The sequence below is a fragment of the Mustela nigripes genome, chromosome 6 (genome assembly GCF_022355385.1).
Source record: "Mustela nigripes isolate SB6536 chromosome 6, MUSNIG.SB6536, whole genome shotgun sequence".
NCBI lineage: Eukaryota > Metazoa > Chordata > Mammalia > Carnivora > Mustelidae > Mustela > Mustela nigripes.
Window position 1 is genome coordinate 27,244,032 of NC_081562.1, and position 17,252 is coordinate 27,261,283.

Here is a 17,252-nt window from a genome sequence, read left to right on the forward strand (position 1 = left end):
TCGAGAACTAACTATAAATTAAATGACTGGTCGATTTTGCTACAGATTAAAGCGAAAACTGAATTACTGCTATCAGCAGAAGCAGCAAAAACTGCTCAGAGAGCAGATCTTCAGAATCATTTGGACACAGCCCAAAATGCATTACAAGATAAACAGCAGGTGAGTGAACCTGATGCAGTTTCATTCGATAACCTAATGTTTTGGTAGATGAATTAATTGCAAACATGTATAAAAATGATACTCAGTTTTATTAATGTCATGATTAACTTGCTTATTTTCTTTGATTTCTTCCTGAGTTCAGAACCTATAAAAAAAATAAATGATATGTTATCATATGTTAGCAAATGTTGAGGTTCATTAAGAATCAGTTGTAAATTAAGACAGTAACAGAATATGACCTTATCGAGGTATGATGTGTGTGTTGTAACACTGGAAGTTTTGGAGATGGTGTAGAAGAATAAGCCACCTTTATACGTTGCTGGTGATTGTATATGTTAGTTCAACCTTTTAATGGTCATAGGGAAAGCTGTTTGGCAACATATTTCAAGAACTCTGGGATTCATTTTTTAGCTCACTTTTAGTTCTTTATCCTAAGGGAATAATCATAGTTTTTAGAATGCTATTTGCATTTCTGTTAATAAAAATGCAAAAAAGTTTAGTAGCAATCTAAGAATCTAAAATAGGACATTTGGCTAAAAAGTGGTCTAGATTAAACAAAATGGAAATTTATGCAAATACAATATTTTAGAAAATAATATCACAATTTGATGATGCATTGTTATGTTAAAGATTGTAATAAAACTGTATGTAAAGTGAGGTTCTCTTCCTATTTTAAAAGTATAAATCAAAAGATTGGTATACACAGAAAAGATTAAAAGGAAACTTATCAAAACATTATTAGTGGTTATTTGTGGGTGGTGTATTTAGTAGTAATTTGTATTTTGTTCTTTCAGTGCTTTTAGAATCTACAAATGAACAAGTTCATAGATGTGGTCACTGTTTTTAAATGTTATTTTTTGAAATGGCATCTTGAACATTGAAAACATTTATAATATAAAAGTGTTATTTTATAATTGGCCTATTTAATATTCTGTTGTATCTTTTGGCTCCTAAAATAACTCTTCCTAGAAAAAGTTATTGAGCGGTTATGCATATAAACTTAGTATCTCATGCTGTGTACAGTCTCAGTTCAGGTCCTTTGTACTGATAAATATAACCTCTGATTCATCATTAGACTTCTTTCTAGTCTTACTACAATAGTTTCTTAAATAAAATTAGAATTTTCAATTTTACTTTGATGAAACATTTAGGCATACAATAAAGTAAACCTTACAAAGTTTTCTTCAATTGTACTTTTCTTACAGGAGTTAAATAAGATCAGTACTCAGTTGGATCAGGTCACTGCAAAGTTGCAGGATAAGCAAGAACATTGCAGTCAGTTGGAAAGTCACCTTAAAGAATATAAAGAGAAACACCTCTCTTTAGAACAAAAAAATGAAGAATTAGAAGGTCAAATTAAGGTTAGTATAAAAGATACTGAATTAACCTATATTTTCTGCTGTAGTAATGGAAACTGATAACATAGAAGGAATTGAGGATCTTAAGTTTGCAAACAAGGGTAAAGTTGTCGTATAAAACATGAAATTACATATAATTTTTCAGGTCTTAATTTTGAATTCCATCTTTAATTTTATTTCTTCATTAATGGGTGGCTTTTACAAATAGCAGTTTTAACATGTATAGTGGTTTCCTTTGTAATGTGTAACTATTTCAAAGAAACAATGAACCAGGAATCTACTCTGTAATTATAAGGAATTTATCATTCTGTTGTTGTTGTTATGAAGCCTCTTGCGTTCCATCATTCTCATCTCCTTACTTCCTTATTCCAATATATATATACATATGACAGACTTCTTCCTTCTTTAAACTTTACATTTATACCCTTTGCATTTTGTTTTTAGTTTGATAATAAGTTTATTCTGTAGTAAATTGCTTCTTACTTTTACACAATTCCAAGTGAAAATGTTGATTTACTAAAGGGGTTAAATGACTAGACCTATCAGAAGAGGATTTGATGTGAGTCCTTTGTCCTTTAAATGGGATCTACTTTCAATTAAACAAATATTTCTCAAATTTATGTGTGTGTGTATGTATATATTATGCTATACCTTCTCAATCAGATGAAACACTTCTGTAGACCTATTGAATATATATGTGTTATCAACACCAATACAACATGGAAGATTGTTGTATGTATACAAATCTGTTTATGGGTTTCTTTTTCTTTTTTTTTATGGCCAGTGATAATAATAATGACAAATTACTTTTTGTAATGTTTGAAAAGAACAGAGAGACCATTTTACTGAAAAGCATCTAATGAGAATTCTCTTGGATATCTTTTAAAAACAGTTATTTAGAACAAGTAGTGTCTCTTGTGATTATCAGATCTTTAACATTTGGTAATTATTTTAGGAAGTATTTCATGTGTTTTATTTAGTTATTTGTTACAGAATTTTATAGTTATATCCAATATCCAGTGTAAGTGTTGAATAAGAGCCACAGTACCTAGATTGGTTTATAAAATACTTAGGGTCAAAATTATTACAACTCTATAAGAAAATGTATTGCTCATTGATACTTAAACTTTACACTCAACAGCTTGATTTTGTAAATTTGTAAAAGTATACACAGTTATATGTATGATATGTATGTGTATGAGACAGAAACTATGCAATAAAGAACAAGAATCTTTAAACCAAGAATTCAATTGACTTTATATTTAGGGTCAACAAATGTAACAAGAAGGATGACATGATAACTCCATTTTTGTTTTGAATGAATATTTACAATTAATTACATCAGTGTTGTTCACTGCTATAAAGGATAATATATTTTAAGTGGACCCACATGTGAACCTGTTATCTTGTCTTTTCACACTTGAGTTAAAACTTTTTTTCAAGTAATAGACATAATTATTTTAAGTTTATTCTCTTTTTTAGAGTTAATTTTTAAAGGTAGATACTTAGTGACTACCTGTCATTTATAAAGCCTGTGGTAGTTCCTTTGAAAGATTCCAAAATAAATAGTTCCTTTATTCAGTAATGGCTTCAGAATGGAAAATGTTTTTTATTATAACATAAATATTTTATGGTTATTATTGTGTGTTATGTCAATACCAATTTAAGTATAAACAAAAATGTTATATTTAATAATAGATGGATAATTATTGACATTAAAATGGTTACTCTATCATATTTCTTCCATAGAAACTAGAAGTGGATACTCTTGAAGTTAAAGGAAGCAAGGAACAAGCTTTGCAGGATCTACAACTGCAAAGACAGCTGAATACAGATTTAGAGCTTAGAGCCACAGAATTGAGTAAACAACTTGAAATGGAGAAAGAAATGTAAGCTAAACTACTTTAAGGGAGGGATTATAAACTATTAAAATATTATGCTTTCAATTTTGCTATTGCAGGGCTTAAAGATTTATTTTATGGGGCGCCTGGGTGGCTCAGTGGATTAAGCCACTGCCTTCGGCTCGGGTCATGATCTCGGTGTCCTGGGATCGAGCCCCGCATCGGGCTCTTTGCTCAGCGGGAGCCTGCTTCTCTCTCTCTCTCTGCCTAACTCTCCGCCTACTTGTGATTTCTCTCTCTGTCAAATAAATAATAAATAAAATCTTTTAAAAAAAAAAGATTTATTTTATGTTTATGTTGATTCTATAAACTCTGTTTATATCAATGAATGAAAAATAAAGCCATCATAATAGGGTTAAATTTAGCTTCACTAGAAAGGACTGAAAATCTGGGTCATCCGGTCTCTTTTCAACAGTAGTATGGTATTCATTTATCTGAGTTAAAGCAATTGTTTTGAGTTGTTCATTTATTTGAATAAATAAATGTAAAAGTAACAAATAGAGGAGTATTTCTAATATCAGCCAAGAAGCAAATGGGCTTCTACTTTGAGAGACTATATCAAGTAGGGAATGTATACTTTCTTATAAGAAATGATCTGTTTTAGCTTTGTGATGTATCTTAACATATTAATGAGCACAAGGGAAACCCTAGAATCAGTGTACCTTTTTAAAAATTATTGAAGTAAAATTTATATACCATTAAATGCACAGATCTTACATGTACAATTTGTTTTAGTAAGTATATACTTACTAAAAGTAAGTATATAAGCAATAAAATGCACCCCCTTCCCCCACAACATTTTTATTACCCGTGGAGTTTTCTCAGGTGTCCTAGTCAATACCTTGTAGACAAGACAGTTCTAATTTCGGTCTCCATAGATTGCTGTTATGTGTTTTTGAAATTAAATTATGCAGTATGTTCTTTTTTGTAACTGCCTTTTTTTCACTTAACATACTATTTTTAAAATTCATCTATGTAGTTGAATAAATATTGTTCCACTGAATGAATATATTACAATTTGTTTATCTTTTTTGGGTGATATTTTTTTTGGTTGTTTGCAGTTTTTGCCTGTTAAGAATAAAGATGCTATCAGTATTCTTAAATAAGCGTTTTTGTGAAAGTTCAGGGTGATGGTGGTGGGGCAGATACATGTTTAACTGTATGAAAAACTGCCAAACCTTTTCCCAAAATGGCTGTACCATTTTCTTGTAAAGATTTTATTTATTTATTTGTCAGACAGAGATCACAAGTAGGCAGAGAGGCAGGCAGAGAGAGAGGAAGGGAAGCATTTTCATAGTTACTCATCCTCTTCGTATTTTGCCAGGTTTCTGCAGATGGTAATTACATGTTGTAGTCCAGTAAAATCAGTTCAATATGACAATTTTTAACAGATGGAATAAATTACCTTGAGGAAGATTGTCTTTTCCCATTTGTACTAAGTGCTTAATGGGCCTATTTATGATAGCTCTGAGTATAGGGGTGAATTAGTTTAGAAGATATTAGGAGCTAAAGATGAATTGATAGAAGAAATTTTTGATGTCCTTAGTGGCAGAGGGGTATCTACCTCCAGACATACCTCATATATTCATAAAAGTGCTGAGATGGGGCATCTTTTGTTCACTTCTAAGGTAGAATTAGTCTCTTTCTTAGCTTGTTCTTGATGTTGATGCTTCCATTGGGTCTTACCATAAAATCTGCAGTGGACACATAACTCACCAGAATTTTGAGGAAAAAATCAGTTCCACTCCATTTACCTGGATTTTTTCAAGGGAGGGGTTGTGACCAGTCACATTTCAGTAGACTTTTCCTTAAATGCCGAATAGACTTCTCTGACTGAGTTGACAGACTTGATCTGTGTCAAAGGTATGAGGGTTTTTTTGACTCTCAGTAATAAAGATGGAAACTGAGAGCCTGGAGAGGAACTCCTGAGGGAAATGAAATAAAATCCATCAGATTGATGATAATTAAGTTGTTTGACACCTTCGTGATTTTCCCCTTGTTTGGGAGTGATGAGAAAAATTTCTTGTTTTCACATATAGTGAAGTAAGTCCTGATACTTTGAATTTGAGGGTATAGAGGTGCATTATATACCTTAAATGGTGTTCCTTCCCACTGTTAACACCATAGTTTGGGGAGCACGTATATACTCTTATATCACCCACTGAGTAATTTGTCACTTTTAGAACCCAATCGTCAGTCCATGAAGATCACCTCTGAGCTGGTTCTTGTTCTTCTTCCCAAGGCCCCTGTGGGCACAAAGGTTCTTTCCATTTCTAATGGGTTCAAAGTAAATGGGCCCATTTCTACTCCATGTTCTAATCTCATGGTTCAGAACTCATGCAGAGGCTTCTATATCATATTGAAGTAGGAAAACCTTTTAATACTAAAGTCTTTTTTTGCCTATATACTTTATGGAAACATTTTAATGTAATATCTTGCATTTCTACTGTACCAACTATGAAAAAAAGGCTGGGTAAACACATCCAGTGTTTCACTAAACCCTACCCCTGATTCCAGGTATCAGCCAAAAAAACAGGGCAAGGTTTCCCCTTTTTCAAGGCCCTCTTACATCTGTGCATCCAGCGCTCCTTCCAGCTCTCATCTTAAAATGTATTTTCATTACCATAATATCCTTTGTGATCTTTTTCTTTGATACAAGGAGTATTTCTTTATTTCTTTGTTTATAAATTTTATTTTTTTTTTTAGAGATTTTATTTATTTATTTGACAGAGAGAGATCACAAATAGACAGAGAGGGAGGCAGAGAGAGAGGGGGAAGCAGGCTCCCTGTTGAGCAGAGAGCCCAATATGGGGCTCGATCCCAGGACCCTGGGACCATGACCTGAGCCAAAGGCAGAGGCTTTAACCCACTGAGCCACCCAGGCACCCCTCTTTATTTATACATTTATTTTAAAGATTTATTTTATTTTATTTATTTGAGAGAGAGAGAACATGAGAGGGGAGAGGTCAGAGGGAGAAGCAGACTCCCTGCTGAGCAGGGAGACCAATGTGGGACTTGATACCCGGACTCCAAGATGATGACCCGAGGTAAAGGCAGTTGCTTGATCAACTGAGCCACCCAGGAGCCCGATACATGGAGTATTTAGAAGTATGTTGTTTACTTTCCAGATATTTGGAGCTTTTCTAGATAGTTGTTACTAACTTTTAATTTAATTCCATTGTGAACAGAGAACATGCTCTATAAAATTTGGACTTTTAAAACTGCCTTATTTATTGCCCAGTGTATGGTTTACCTTGGTTAATTTTTCCATGTGCACATAGGTATATTCTCTGTTGGTAAGTGTTCTAAGTTTTAGTTAGTCAAGGTGGTTGATAGTGTTTTAAAAAATAGGGGTTTTTTTTGTTGTTTGTTTGAATATGGTTGATACACAATGTTACTTTAGTTTTAGCTGTACAACAAAGTGATTTAAGACCTCTATATTTTCTTCTATGCTCACCATAATGGTAGCTACCATCTGTCACCAGACAACTCTATTACAATACGATTGAGTAGGTTTCTTATTCTATACTTTTTGTTCTCTTGATATATTCATTCCAGATAATGTTTAACCTTCTATATCCTTGCCTTCCCCCAACCTCTGGTTTATTTATAACTTCCTTTAGTGCCCTTTTTAAAATTAAAGTTTTATGTGACAATGAAAGACTTTATTTCTGTTTTTCCTTCTTTCACATAATCTTATGATTTTATAATAATTATTTATGGGAAAGTTAAGTATCATAGAGATATATATCAAGTCCTAATTTTAGGGTTGCTTGATAGGAATTGTAGCTATATGAAAAAGATAATGACCTTTCTATTTAGACCTTTGAAAATCAGTGAGGTACAGTATCCTATGAATGCACTTTTCAAGACACTTTTAGAAAGTATCAAAGTAAATTTCTGGGACTTAAAGTTGAAAAATTTCCAAATTTAAATATAATTCTGGTATTGCATAAATACCCAACTTCAAATATGTGGCTGGTACATCTTTTAGCAACCTCTCTTTAACATATTATTAAATTTATACTGATGATAAAGTACATCAGAAATAGTATGCATTCAAGAAATGTTACTTTGCATCTGGTTTTATTTTCACTTTAAAAATGGTTGATCTTTAATATGTGGCATTTTTTTGGTGCATAATTTCATTTTGTCAAAACAGTAAAAGTTTTTAACTTTCTTAAAGCTGTATCTTCATTTCTTTATTCTTGTATTCTTCATTTCTTTATTCATTTAGGTGTAGAAAACTTACATTTAAGGCACAAATGATAACAAGTCTCTTATATAATCTGCTAAGATCTAGAATTAAAATAAATCTTTTGTCTTTCTTTCGGTTTGAAATATTTCTTTTTTACTTTATTTTTTCCTACATTAATCATATTTTAAAGTTTAATATCTAGAAAATAAATAATGTGTTTTATGTTTTCAAGGTAAGCGGCAAAGTGCTCTGTATGCATGGGGGCTAACACAATGAATAAGTTCTTTAAGGTACATGGAAAACCTTTTCTGGCTGTTGTAGACTTGAGGGTCAGATATGTGTACAATTTGGGGGGACATCCATTGCAATAGATGAGACTGGATTTGACTTAAAGAAAATCATTTTTATCTGTCAAATGATCAGATCAGATTTAAGGTGTTTTCAGTTGTGTTGTTTTATGACATTATTATTTTTACTTCTGAGCTACACAAGAAAGTTTTAAAACTCAATTATTAATTTAAAATAATAATTATTAATTTTTAATGCTAAATTAGGAATTGTAAATTATGCATTAATTTAAAAATTTGTTTCTTAAATATTTAGAGTATCCAGTATGAAGTTGGATCTTCAGAAAAAATCTGAAGCCCTTGAAAATATTAAACAAACGCTTACTAAGCAAGAGGAAGAAAAAAAAATCCTTAAACAAGAAATTGAAAATTTAAGTCAGGATACAAAGATGCAGCACAAGGAATTAAATAACAAAATTCAAACAGCAGCAGCAGAACTACAAAAAGTGAAGATGGAGAAAGAAACTCTAATGACAGAGCTTTCTGCAACAAAAGAGAATCTATCAAAAGTTTCTGATTCTTTGAAGAACTCCAAAAGTGAATTTGAAAAGGAAAATCAGAAAGGAAAAGCTGCTATATTAGATTTGGTTAGTTGTTTATGTTTACTTAGGTAGAAGTAATTTTTATCTAAAATGTACTGGTTTTTCTGCTTAACCCACTGTTGACTTTTTATCCCACATTTAAATGATTTCAAGTAATTCTTATGAGAAAAGGAATTGGGATTTCTTAACCTGAGAAAAAGATATTGGTGTTTGTGTATAAAATTTCCAGAGGCCAAGGACACTTTTAGTTGGAATATACAGTTTTTGTCTATTGCTGGTATGATGTTGGGTTTGGGAGAGAGTGCTGCATCAAGACATTTTCATAGAGAATGTAGCTGCTGGTTCAAGCATTATTCTCTTGCCTGAAAAAAAAAAAAACCAGAAAAAAAATCAGAGGATCCTGATGACTTTTAATTCTGGTATTATAAACTTTCCAAGTTGTTCTAAATGTTCTACAACTCTAGATAATGTCATATCTTAGAGTTACCATAAAACATATTTAAACTATATGAAATAAAAGTCACACAGTTTCAGAAAATGCTAAATGGGGAATGTATTCTCAGAAATATTTTAACCCATAGGATGCCTGGGTGGCTTAGTTGGTTAAGCATCTGATTTCTTGATTTTGGCTCAGGTCATGATCTCAAGGTCCTGGAATCAAGCCCTGTGTCTGGCTCAGTGTGGAGTCTGCTTGAGTTTCTCTCCCTCTACCCTTTCCCCTGCTCATGCATACTCTTTCTCTCTCTCTCATATAAATAAATAAATCTGAAAAAGAAAGAAAGAAAGAAAGAAAGATTTTAATCCAGAATAACATCTCTAACAGCATGTTACATGTTACAGCATGTAGCAATATGAAGGTCAGTGAAAATGTTCAGTGGCACAAAAAATATATAATATTAGCATGTTACTTTTATGTTCCTTTCTGTTTGGAGAAAACATCTCCTATCTGTACATCTTCCCTCTTAAGTTGTGATTATTCTTTATTTATAAGAATTTAAATATATTTATATATGGTATATATAAATATATATGTAATATAAATCATATATATAATAATATGTGATTGTTCTTTATTTTATTTATTGTTTAATACATTTTACAAAAATTTCCTTTTTTCCATTTTCTTGACGATTGTCATTCTGCTTTTACGAGCTTTTTTAAAAAAGTAGCTCCACGCCCAACATGGGGCTCAAACTCAGGACCCTGAGATCAGGAGTCGCAGTCTCTGCCAGCTGAACCAGCCAGGCGCCTCTTTTGTTATTCTACTTTTAAAATGGCATGACAAGTTAATTAATTGTAATTAATTGTGTGACCTAAAAATGTGGTTTCCAAAGTGTTCTCCTGCTGGTTGATGATAGAAGCTTTTAACCTTTTTCCATCTGTCTACCTTTATTGCTCTAATCTTTGGCTGTTTTATAACTCAAATGGATGATTCTATCCCATGCTAACCCATCAATGATTCTAGTGTATTTCCATGTGTGGATCTTACTAAGCATATAAACCAAACTTCTTAAACTTACTACAAATATCTTCTGTATAATGTAGTTTTTATATTTTTTAGGAAAACACTTGCAAAGAATTAAAGCATCAGCTTCAAGTACAGATGGAGAACGCACTTAAAGAACAGAGTGAACTGAAAAAGTCACTCGAAAAAGAGAAGCAGGTAAGATTATTTTTTTCTGTAATGTAAAATATGTGAAGAATAATAAGGTCTGTATTTTCAAAATTTCACACTGATACTTAAGTCAAAGGAGGTTTATGTCTCTGTAATGTGATGGATCACAAAAAAATAGTTTAAATTTGTCATTTATATTCTACCTGCTGCTAAAAAGATTTAAGCTAGTTTATAATAAAAGACCCAAAATAAAGGATTACAATTAATAAAGTTAATTGGGCCAATTTACTATAGAGTTATAACTAGATAATTTAGATTAAGGAACATTATTATGATTGAGAAAAATACCTGATAGGCTTTCCGTAGAAATAATATTTTAACAGCTCTTTATTTCATGGACATTTATATTTAATGGTATGTTAACATTGCATAACAACAGATTTTCTGTGGTTAATGCTTTTATTACTCTCCATCTAAAATAAACAAGCAAATGAGTAAATAAATGGTTATAAAATATAGTTGTTATTCTCTGAAGACGTACCTCTAACAGTCCAGGCATGTAGTGTTTCTATAGAGATCTGATTTGATAAAGCAGCAAAACTAGTCTTGGGAAGTCCTTAATGTGATTGTAGTCTGGTTGTTGCTTGAAAGGAGACCACTTGTGTTTTAGATGCCAGTCATTAAGTGGCAAAATTATGGTGGCTTAGTGCTCGAGCTCTGAATCCATTGTCCAGATTTATATACTGGTTGTGCTATTTGCTAGGTATGCTGTCTTGCCTTGTTTTAGGCAGATTACTTAATCTCTCCATGCTCCCATTTCCTCAGCAGTAAAATGGGACTAATAAGAGAATCTATGCTGTAGGATTATGTTAGGAGAAAATTGGGTTAATATATTTCAAAGTGTTTGGAACCATTATAACAGAATAAAATAAATGCTCAGATGTTAGCTATCATTTTATCATTGGTTATCATATTATAGTCATCATCATTGTTTCACTGCCTGACTCCTGTTTTGCATAAAAGTTGGAGATAGGCTGAAGCAACCATATGTAGTGGTGAAACTTTTCAGAAGTAACTTTGAATATGGTCAACTGCTCAAGTTAGGTTCATAATGAAATATGCATAAAACATGAAAACATGACTTTGGCTGGAAGGACTGGAGATCATTGTAGTTCACATTGGCCACAGAAGAACCTCAGTGTGACTTCTATATTTTGAACAGAAATATATCGTAGTAGATTATAAAAACATGGTAGTAGCACAACATACCCCAGATCTCTAAATGAGGAAACTATTGCATGGGATAGTTTAATGTCATCAGATAGATCCTAAACATATTTGCCAAAAGTGATTTTAGTTCTATCAGAGTAAATATGGAGCTATTCTTTCTGATTAACCATGGCCAGTGGGCTAAGTTAGCATTTTGAGACTATTCTTGAAAGACAGTAGACATTCCAGCAGTCCAAAGATTGATACTAATATTCCTGTTTTCTGTGATACAAGGTAATACTAGTCTAGCTCATTTACAAGCTCTATCCGAACACATATTTATAAGATAGAAAGGAAGGTAAGATCAAACAAATATTAAAGATTAATCCAGCATGTTATCTAATAGTGAATAGCATCAGTTATGAACTCTGTTTGATGACAGGGATTTTTGTTTTTATTTTTTATTATTTTTTTAATTTTTTATTTTTTGGCTTACTACTTATCACCTGTGGCCACCAGACTTAGTACTTTCTACCTAGAGTTGTGCCTGGCATGTAGAAGGTACCCAGTAAATGTGTCTTGCTTGAATGATGAATGCTAAACAGATTTTATTTTCTCTTAGACTTCTCATCATTTGAAAGTGGAACTCAGTTCAGTGCAGGGACAAGTTGTACAGGCCCAGAATACTTTAAAACAAAAGGAAAAAGAAGAACAGCAACTTCAGGGGAACATAAATGAGCTAAAACAATTGACTGAACAGAAGAAAAAGCAAATTGATGCACTCCAAGGAGAAGTTAAAATTGCTATTTCACAGAAGGTAGTAATATGGTATTTGTTTACTTTTTATGGGAAGAAAATCTTTGCAGTTAAGATAATGTGATAACACAGATGAGTTGCAACAAACAAAAATTTATATGCTCAAAATTCTTCTAAGTAATTTTTCTAAGTATTTTAATTATGTAATTAAATATATAAGTCTGGATTTCCATTCACTAACCATGTTTTTAGATAATCTTTACTTAAAATTAATCATCTGATAGACATAAAATTACCTTTTTATACACTAATGTAACACTTAATGTTATGGGAATAATTTGTACATTTCTAGGGCATTAGAAAATTTTAAAGGATTTTAAAAATAAATGATCCATATTAAGGGAAGATAAGAACAAAAACCACAAAATGGTATGTATTAAAGAAATTCAGGAGTGTAGGTTTGTTACAATTGTTACAATTGTCTGATATTCTAAGTTACATCTTAATGGTTTTCATTTCTAAATGATTCTAATTTATTATTAAGCATCTATTTTTTATTCTTAAATATATTTTAATACTTGTCTGTACAGATTGACAAATGGATTGTACTTAATATTTGAACAAAAAGAACTTTCACTACTATTGCATGTCATTTGGTCAACAGAGAAGAGAGAAGTGAAATTTTTTTTTTTTTAAAGATTTACTGATTTACTAGAGAAAGAGTGTGTGTGTGTGTGTGTGTGTGTGTGTGTGTGTGAAAGAGTGGGGTGGGGGTGTTCCGGAGAGGGGCAGAGGGAAAGAATCTCAAGCAGACTCCCCACTGAGCATGGAGCCTGCTGTGGACTCCATCACATAACCCTGTCTCACAACACTGAGAGCTTGACCTGAGCCAGAATTAAGAGTCAGGTGCTTAACTGACCGAGCCACCCAGATGTCCTGAGAAGTGAAATCTCTTTTATGTAGAACAATCAAAACATGTCATTAAGAGTTAGTTATCACAGTACTAGAGAAAAAAATTTAACCTTTCAATTAGGTATTTTATGTTGACCACTGTATAACTATAACTGTGTCACTTTACAAAAGAGTAATTTTCTAATAACTCAAGAGTAGACAAATTTGCATTTTGGTGTTATATATAATCATAAGGTAGGATGTAATTATCACAATACATATTCTGTTGTATGCTTTGATATCTTGAAGTAATTATTTTCCCCCAAATTTATTGTCCTCATATCCAGGTATTCCCCAGATCTTCATTTTTATAGCATAATAGTTTTATAAATTAAAAAAAAATAAAGCCCAACTATTTTAGCACATTTTCTTCTTAATTAAATTATTAGTTACAATAGGATTTATTTTAGATTTATGATTAATGTATATTGACCATACTTTGCATGAATTTATTAGACACCTTAAGAATTATGAGATCTTAAAAAAAAGTATTATGAGATCTTAAAAGAATTATGAGATTTTAAAGGAAATGTTTTTATTGGTAGTTGTCTTAGTTTGGATTGCTATAACAAAAATACCATAGACTTGGTGGCTTAAACAGTAACTGTTTATTTCTCACAGTTCTGTAGGCTGGGAAGTCCAATATAAGGACAAAAAAATAAATAGAAAATAAAGACACAGGCATATTTGGTGTGTGGTAAGGATCCATATCCTGGCTTATAGACAATGCTTTCTTTTTTTTTTTTTAAGTATAACTTATTTTTTTTTTTTAAAGATTTTATTTATTTACTTGACAGAGAGAGAGAGAGAGAGAGAGATCACAAGTAGGCAGAGATGTAGGCAGAGAGAGAAGGGGAAGCAGGCTTCCCTGGTGAGCAGAGAGCCCAAAGTGGAGGTCTATCCCAGGACCCTGAGATCATGACCTGAGCTGAAGGCAGAGACTTAACCCACTGAGCCACCCAGGCGCCCCTAGACAGATGCTTTTTTGCTGTATCTTCATATGGCTGAGAGAGAGAGATTATATCTCTTATGTTTCTTCTTCTATGGATACTAATCCCTAATTACTGATTCATGAGGGCTGTATCCCATGACCTAATGGCCTCCTAAACATCCCACCTCCAAGTACCATCACATTGTGGATTTGGGTTTCAAATCCACAAACATTCAGAAATGGCTCTACTTAATTTATGTTAGTATATGGATGCTAAGATAAGGAGCATACTTTTTAAACTTGGGAAGGATAGTATTTTGGGGAGTGTTGTTGGATAACCAGTTGCTATAAATTACATTTTTAAAAAAAATATTTTATTTATTTGAGAGAGAGAGTGAGAGCCAGAGAGAGAACCTGAGTGGAGGGGAGGGGCAGAGGCAGAAGCAGAAGCACACTCTCCACTAAGTAGGGAGCCTGATGCAGGGCTTGATCCCAGGACCTTGGGATAATAACCTGAGCCAAAGGCAGACGCTTAACCGACTAAGCCTCCCAGGTTAGTCAAATCAAAATTAGTCAAAATCAGAATTAGACTTTGAGTTTAGAGTAACTAGAGAATCATTGAAAGGTAAGTATAATTTGGTTTTGTTGAGGAGCACTGTAACATGGAAAGCAGGGTAAATTTTGGAGCTAGGCAGATCTGAATTTATTTTTTATTTATTTATTTTTTTTTTTAAAGATTTTATTTATTAATTTGACAGAGAGAAATCACAAGTAGACGGAGAGGCAGCCAGAGAGAGAGAGAGAGGGAAGCAGGCTCTCCGCTGAGCAGAGAGCCCGATGCGGGACTCGATCCCAGGACTCTGAGATCATGACCTGAGCCGAAGGCAGCGGCTTAACCCACTGAGCCACCCAGGCGCCCCCAGATCTGAATTTAAATTTCATGTGATACACTTTAGGTTTATGGTCATGGGGGAGTCATCTTTCTCAGCTAAATAAAATGGAGTTGTAGAGTTGTTGTAAAGATTGAGAAAAAGGTTAAAATATGCAGTACTGTGCCCAGTGCAATATAGAAGTAAAATATTTATTGGCTGTTATATGGAAGTATAGCAAACTGTGATCTAAGTGTGTCGATGTGCATGGTCAACTCTTCGGTGATGGTCTGTGACAGTCACTGGCCCACAATGAAACAGGAAAAACAAATATAATGTTTAAATGGATATAGATACGTATGTATATGCACTTATATCACACACATACATACACACACACACACACACACACATTGGATATATATGATTGTTTGGGAGCCACTGATCAAGGATCCTGCAAGTAGGATCTTGCAAGTAAGTCAGTGGGCCTTGCACCAACTTTATTTGAAATCTATTGTGGGAAAAAAAATAAAAGAAATCTATTGTGGGAATACAGAATGAACAGGATAGGGCCCCCAACTCTCAAGGAGCTTATAATTTAATGAGGATGTAGGTATATAAAGAAAAAAAATAATGTATAAGGGAGAATGAAATAAGAACTTAAACAGAAATATGCAAAAATAGAACTTAATGGAAATTTTGACTGGCTTTCTAGGGAGTTAGCATTTTAATTGGGCTTTTGGAGATGATTATAATTTTGAAAGTTTAAAAAAGTAAATTAGACGTTTCAGGAGTTAAAACAATATTAGCAATGTTTCTAAGACTTAGAAAATATTGTTATAGAACATGAGCTGTTGGAGTGCATGGTGAATGAAGAAGTGAGGGGAGGGATAAGGCAACAGAACTGGATGAAGTCCGATTATAGTAGATATTGTCATTGTTTCCACTATAAAATTTTAATATTGGAGTATTAAAGATTTTTAAGAAGGGAGGAATGTGATCAGACCCACTTTAGAGCAAAAACTGGTCAGTTTGTGAAAGGTGAATTGTAAATGACTGACCCTCCTGTATTCTGCTTTGGAAGTTTGGGTTTACTTCTATTAAAACAATTATCAAACTGTTGCATTGATCCTTTTTTTTTTTTTTTTAAATTCCCCACTAATATATTTGAGTTCCTCAAAGTTGGAGAACTGTGTCTTTTTTTTTTAATTTTTAATTTTTTTATAAACATATAATATATTTTTATCCCCAGGGGTACAGGTCTGTGAATCGCCAGGTTTACACACTTCACAGCACTCACCATAGCACATACCCTCCCCAATGTCCATAACCCCACCCCTCTTCTCCCAACCTCCCTCCCCCCAGCAACCCTCAGTTTGTTTTGTGAGATTAAGAGTCACTTATGGTTTGTTTCCCTCCCAATCCCATCTTGTTTCATTTATTCTTCCATGTTGCATCTCCACTTCCTCATATCAGGGAGACCATATGATAGTTGTCTTTCTCTGCTTGACTTATTTCGCTAAGCATGATACCCTCCAGTTCCATCCACGTCGTCACAAATGGCAAGGTTTCATTTCTTTTGATGGCTGCATAGTATACCACATAGTATACCACATCTTCTTTATCCATTCATCTGTTGATGGACATCTAGATTCTTTCCATGGTTTGGCTATTGTAGACATTGCTGCTATAAACATTCGGGTGCACGTGCCCCTTCGGATCGCTATATTTGTATCTTTAGGGTAAATACCCAGTAGTGCAATTGCTGGGTCATAGGGCAGTTCTATTTTCAACATTTTGAGGAACCTCCATGCTGTTTTCCAGAGTGGCTGTACCAGCTTGCATTCCCATCAACAGTGTAGGAGGGTTCCCCTTTCTCCGCATCCTCGCCAGCATCTGTCATTTCCTGACTTGTTCATTTAAGCCATTCTGACTGGTGTGAGGTGATATCTCCTTGTGGTTTTGATTTGTATTTCCCTGATGCTGAATGATATGGAGCAGTTTTTCATGTATCTGTTGGCCATCTGGATGTCTTCTTTGCAGAAATATCTGTTTCTGTCTTCTGTCCATTTCTTGATTGGATTATTTGTTCTTTGGGTGTTGTTTGCTAAGTTCTTTATAGATTTTGGACACTAGCCCTTTATCTGATATGTCGTTTGCAAATATCTTCTCCCATTCTATCAGTTGACTTTTGGTTTTGTTAACTGTTTCCTTTGCTGTGCAAAAGCTTTTGATCTTGATGAAATCCCAATAGTTCATTTTTGCCCTTGCTTCCCTTGCCTTTGGCGATGTTCCTAGGAAGATGTTGCTGTGGCTAAGGTCAAAGAGGTTGCTGCCTGTGTTCTCCTCAAGGATTTTGATGGATTCCTTTCTCACATTGAGGTCCTTCATCCATTTTGAGTCTATTTTCGTATGT

At 33.3% G+C, this 17,252-nt stretch overlaps 1 protein-coding gene across 2 annotated transcripts in view; it reads left to right on the forward strand.

Annotated features, from left to right (window-relative positions):
- Positions 1 to 17,252, forward strand: part of EEA1 (early endosome antigen 1) — a 121,442-nt gene that overhangs the window by 85,500 nt on the left and 18,690 nt on the right. For both annotated transcript variants that reach the window (XM_059402358.1, XM_059402359.1), the window contains 6 exons: positions 46 to 159; positions 1,365 to 1,520; positions 3,267 to 3,406; positions 8,220 to 8,550; positions 10,067 to 10,168; positions 11,952 to 12,146. In XM_059402358.1, the coding sequence (XP_059258341.1) occupies positions 46 to 159; positions 1,365 to 1,520; positions 3,267 to 3,406; positions 8,220 to 8,550; positions 10,067 to 10,168; positions 11,952 to 12,146 (1,038 nt within the window). The remainder of the gene's footprint in view (positions 1 to 45; positions 160 to 1,364; positions 1,521 to 3,266; positions 3,407 to 8,219; positions 8,551 to 10,066; positions 10,169 to 11,951; positions 12,147 to 17,252) is intronic.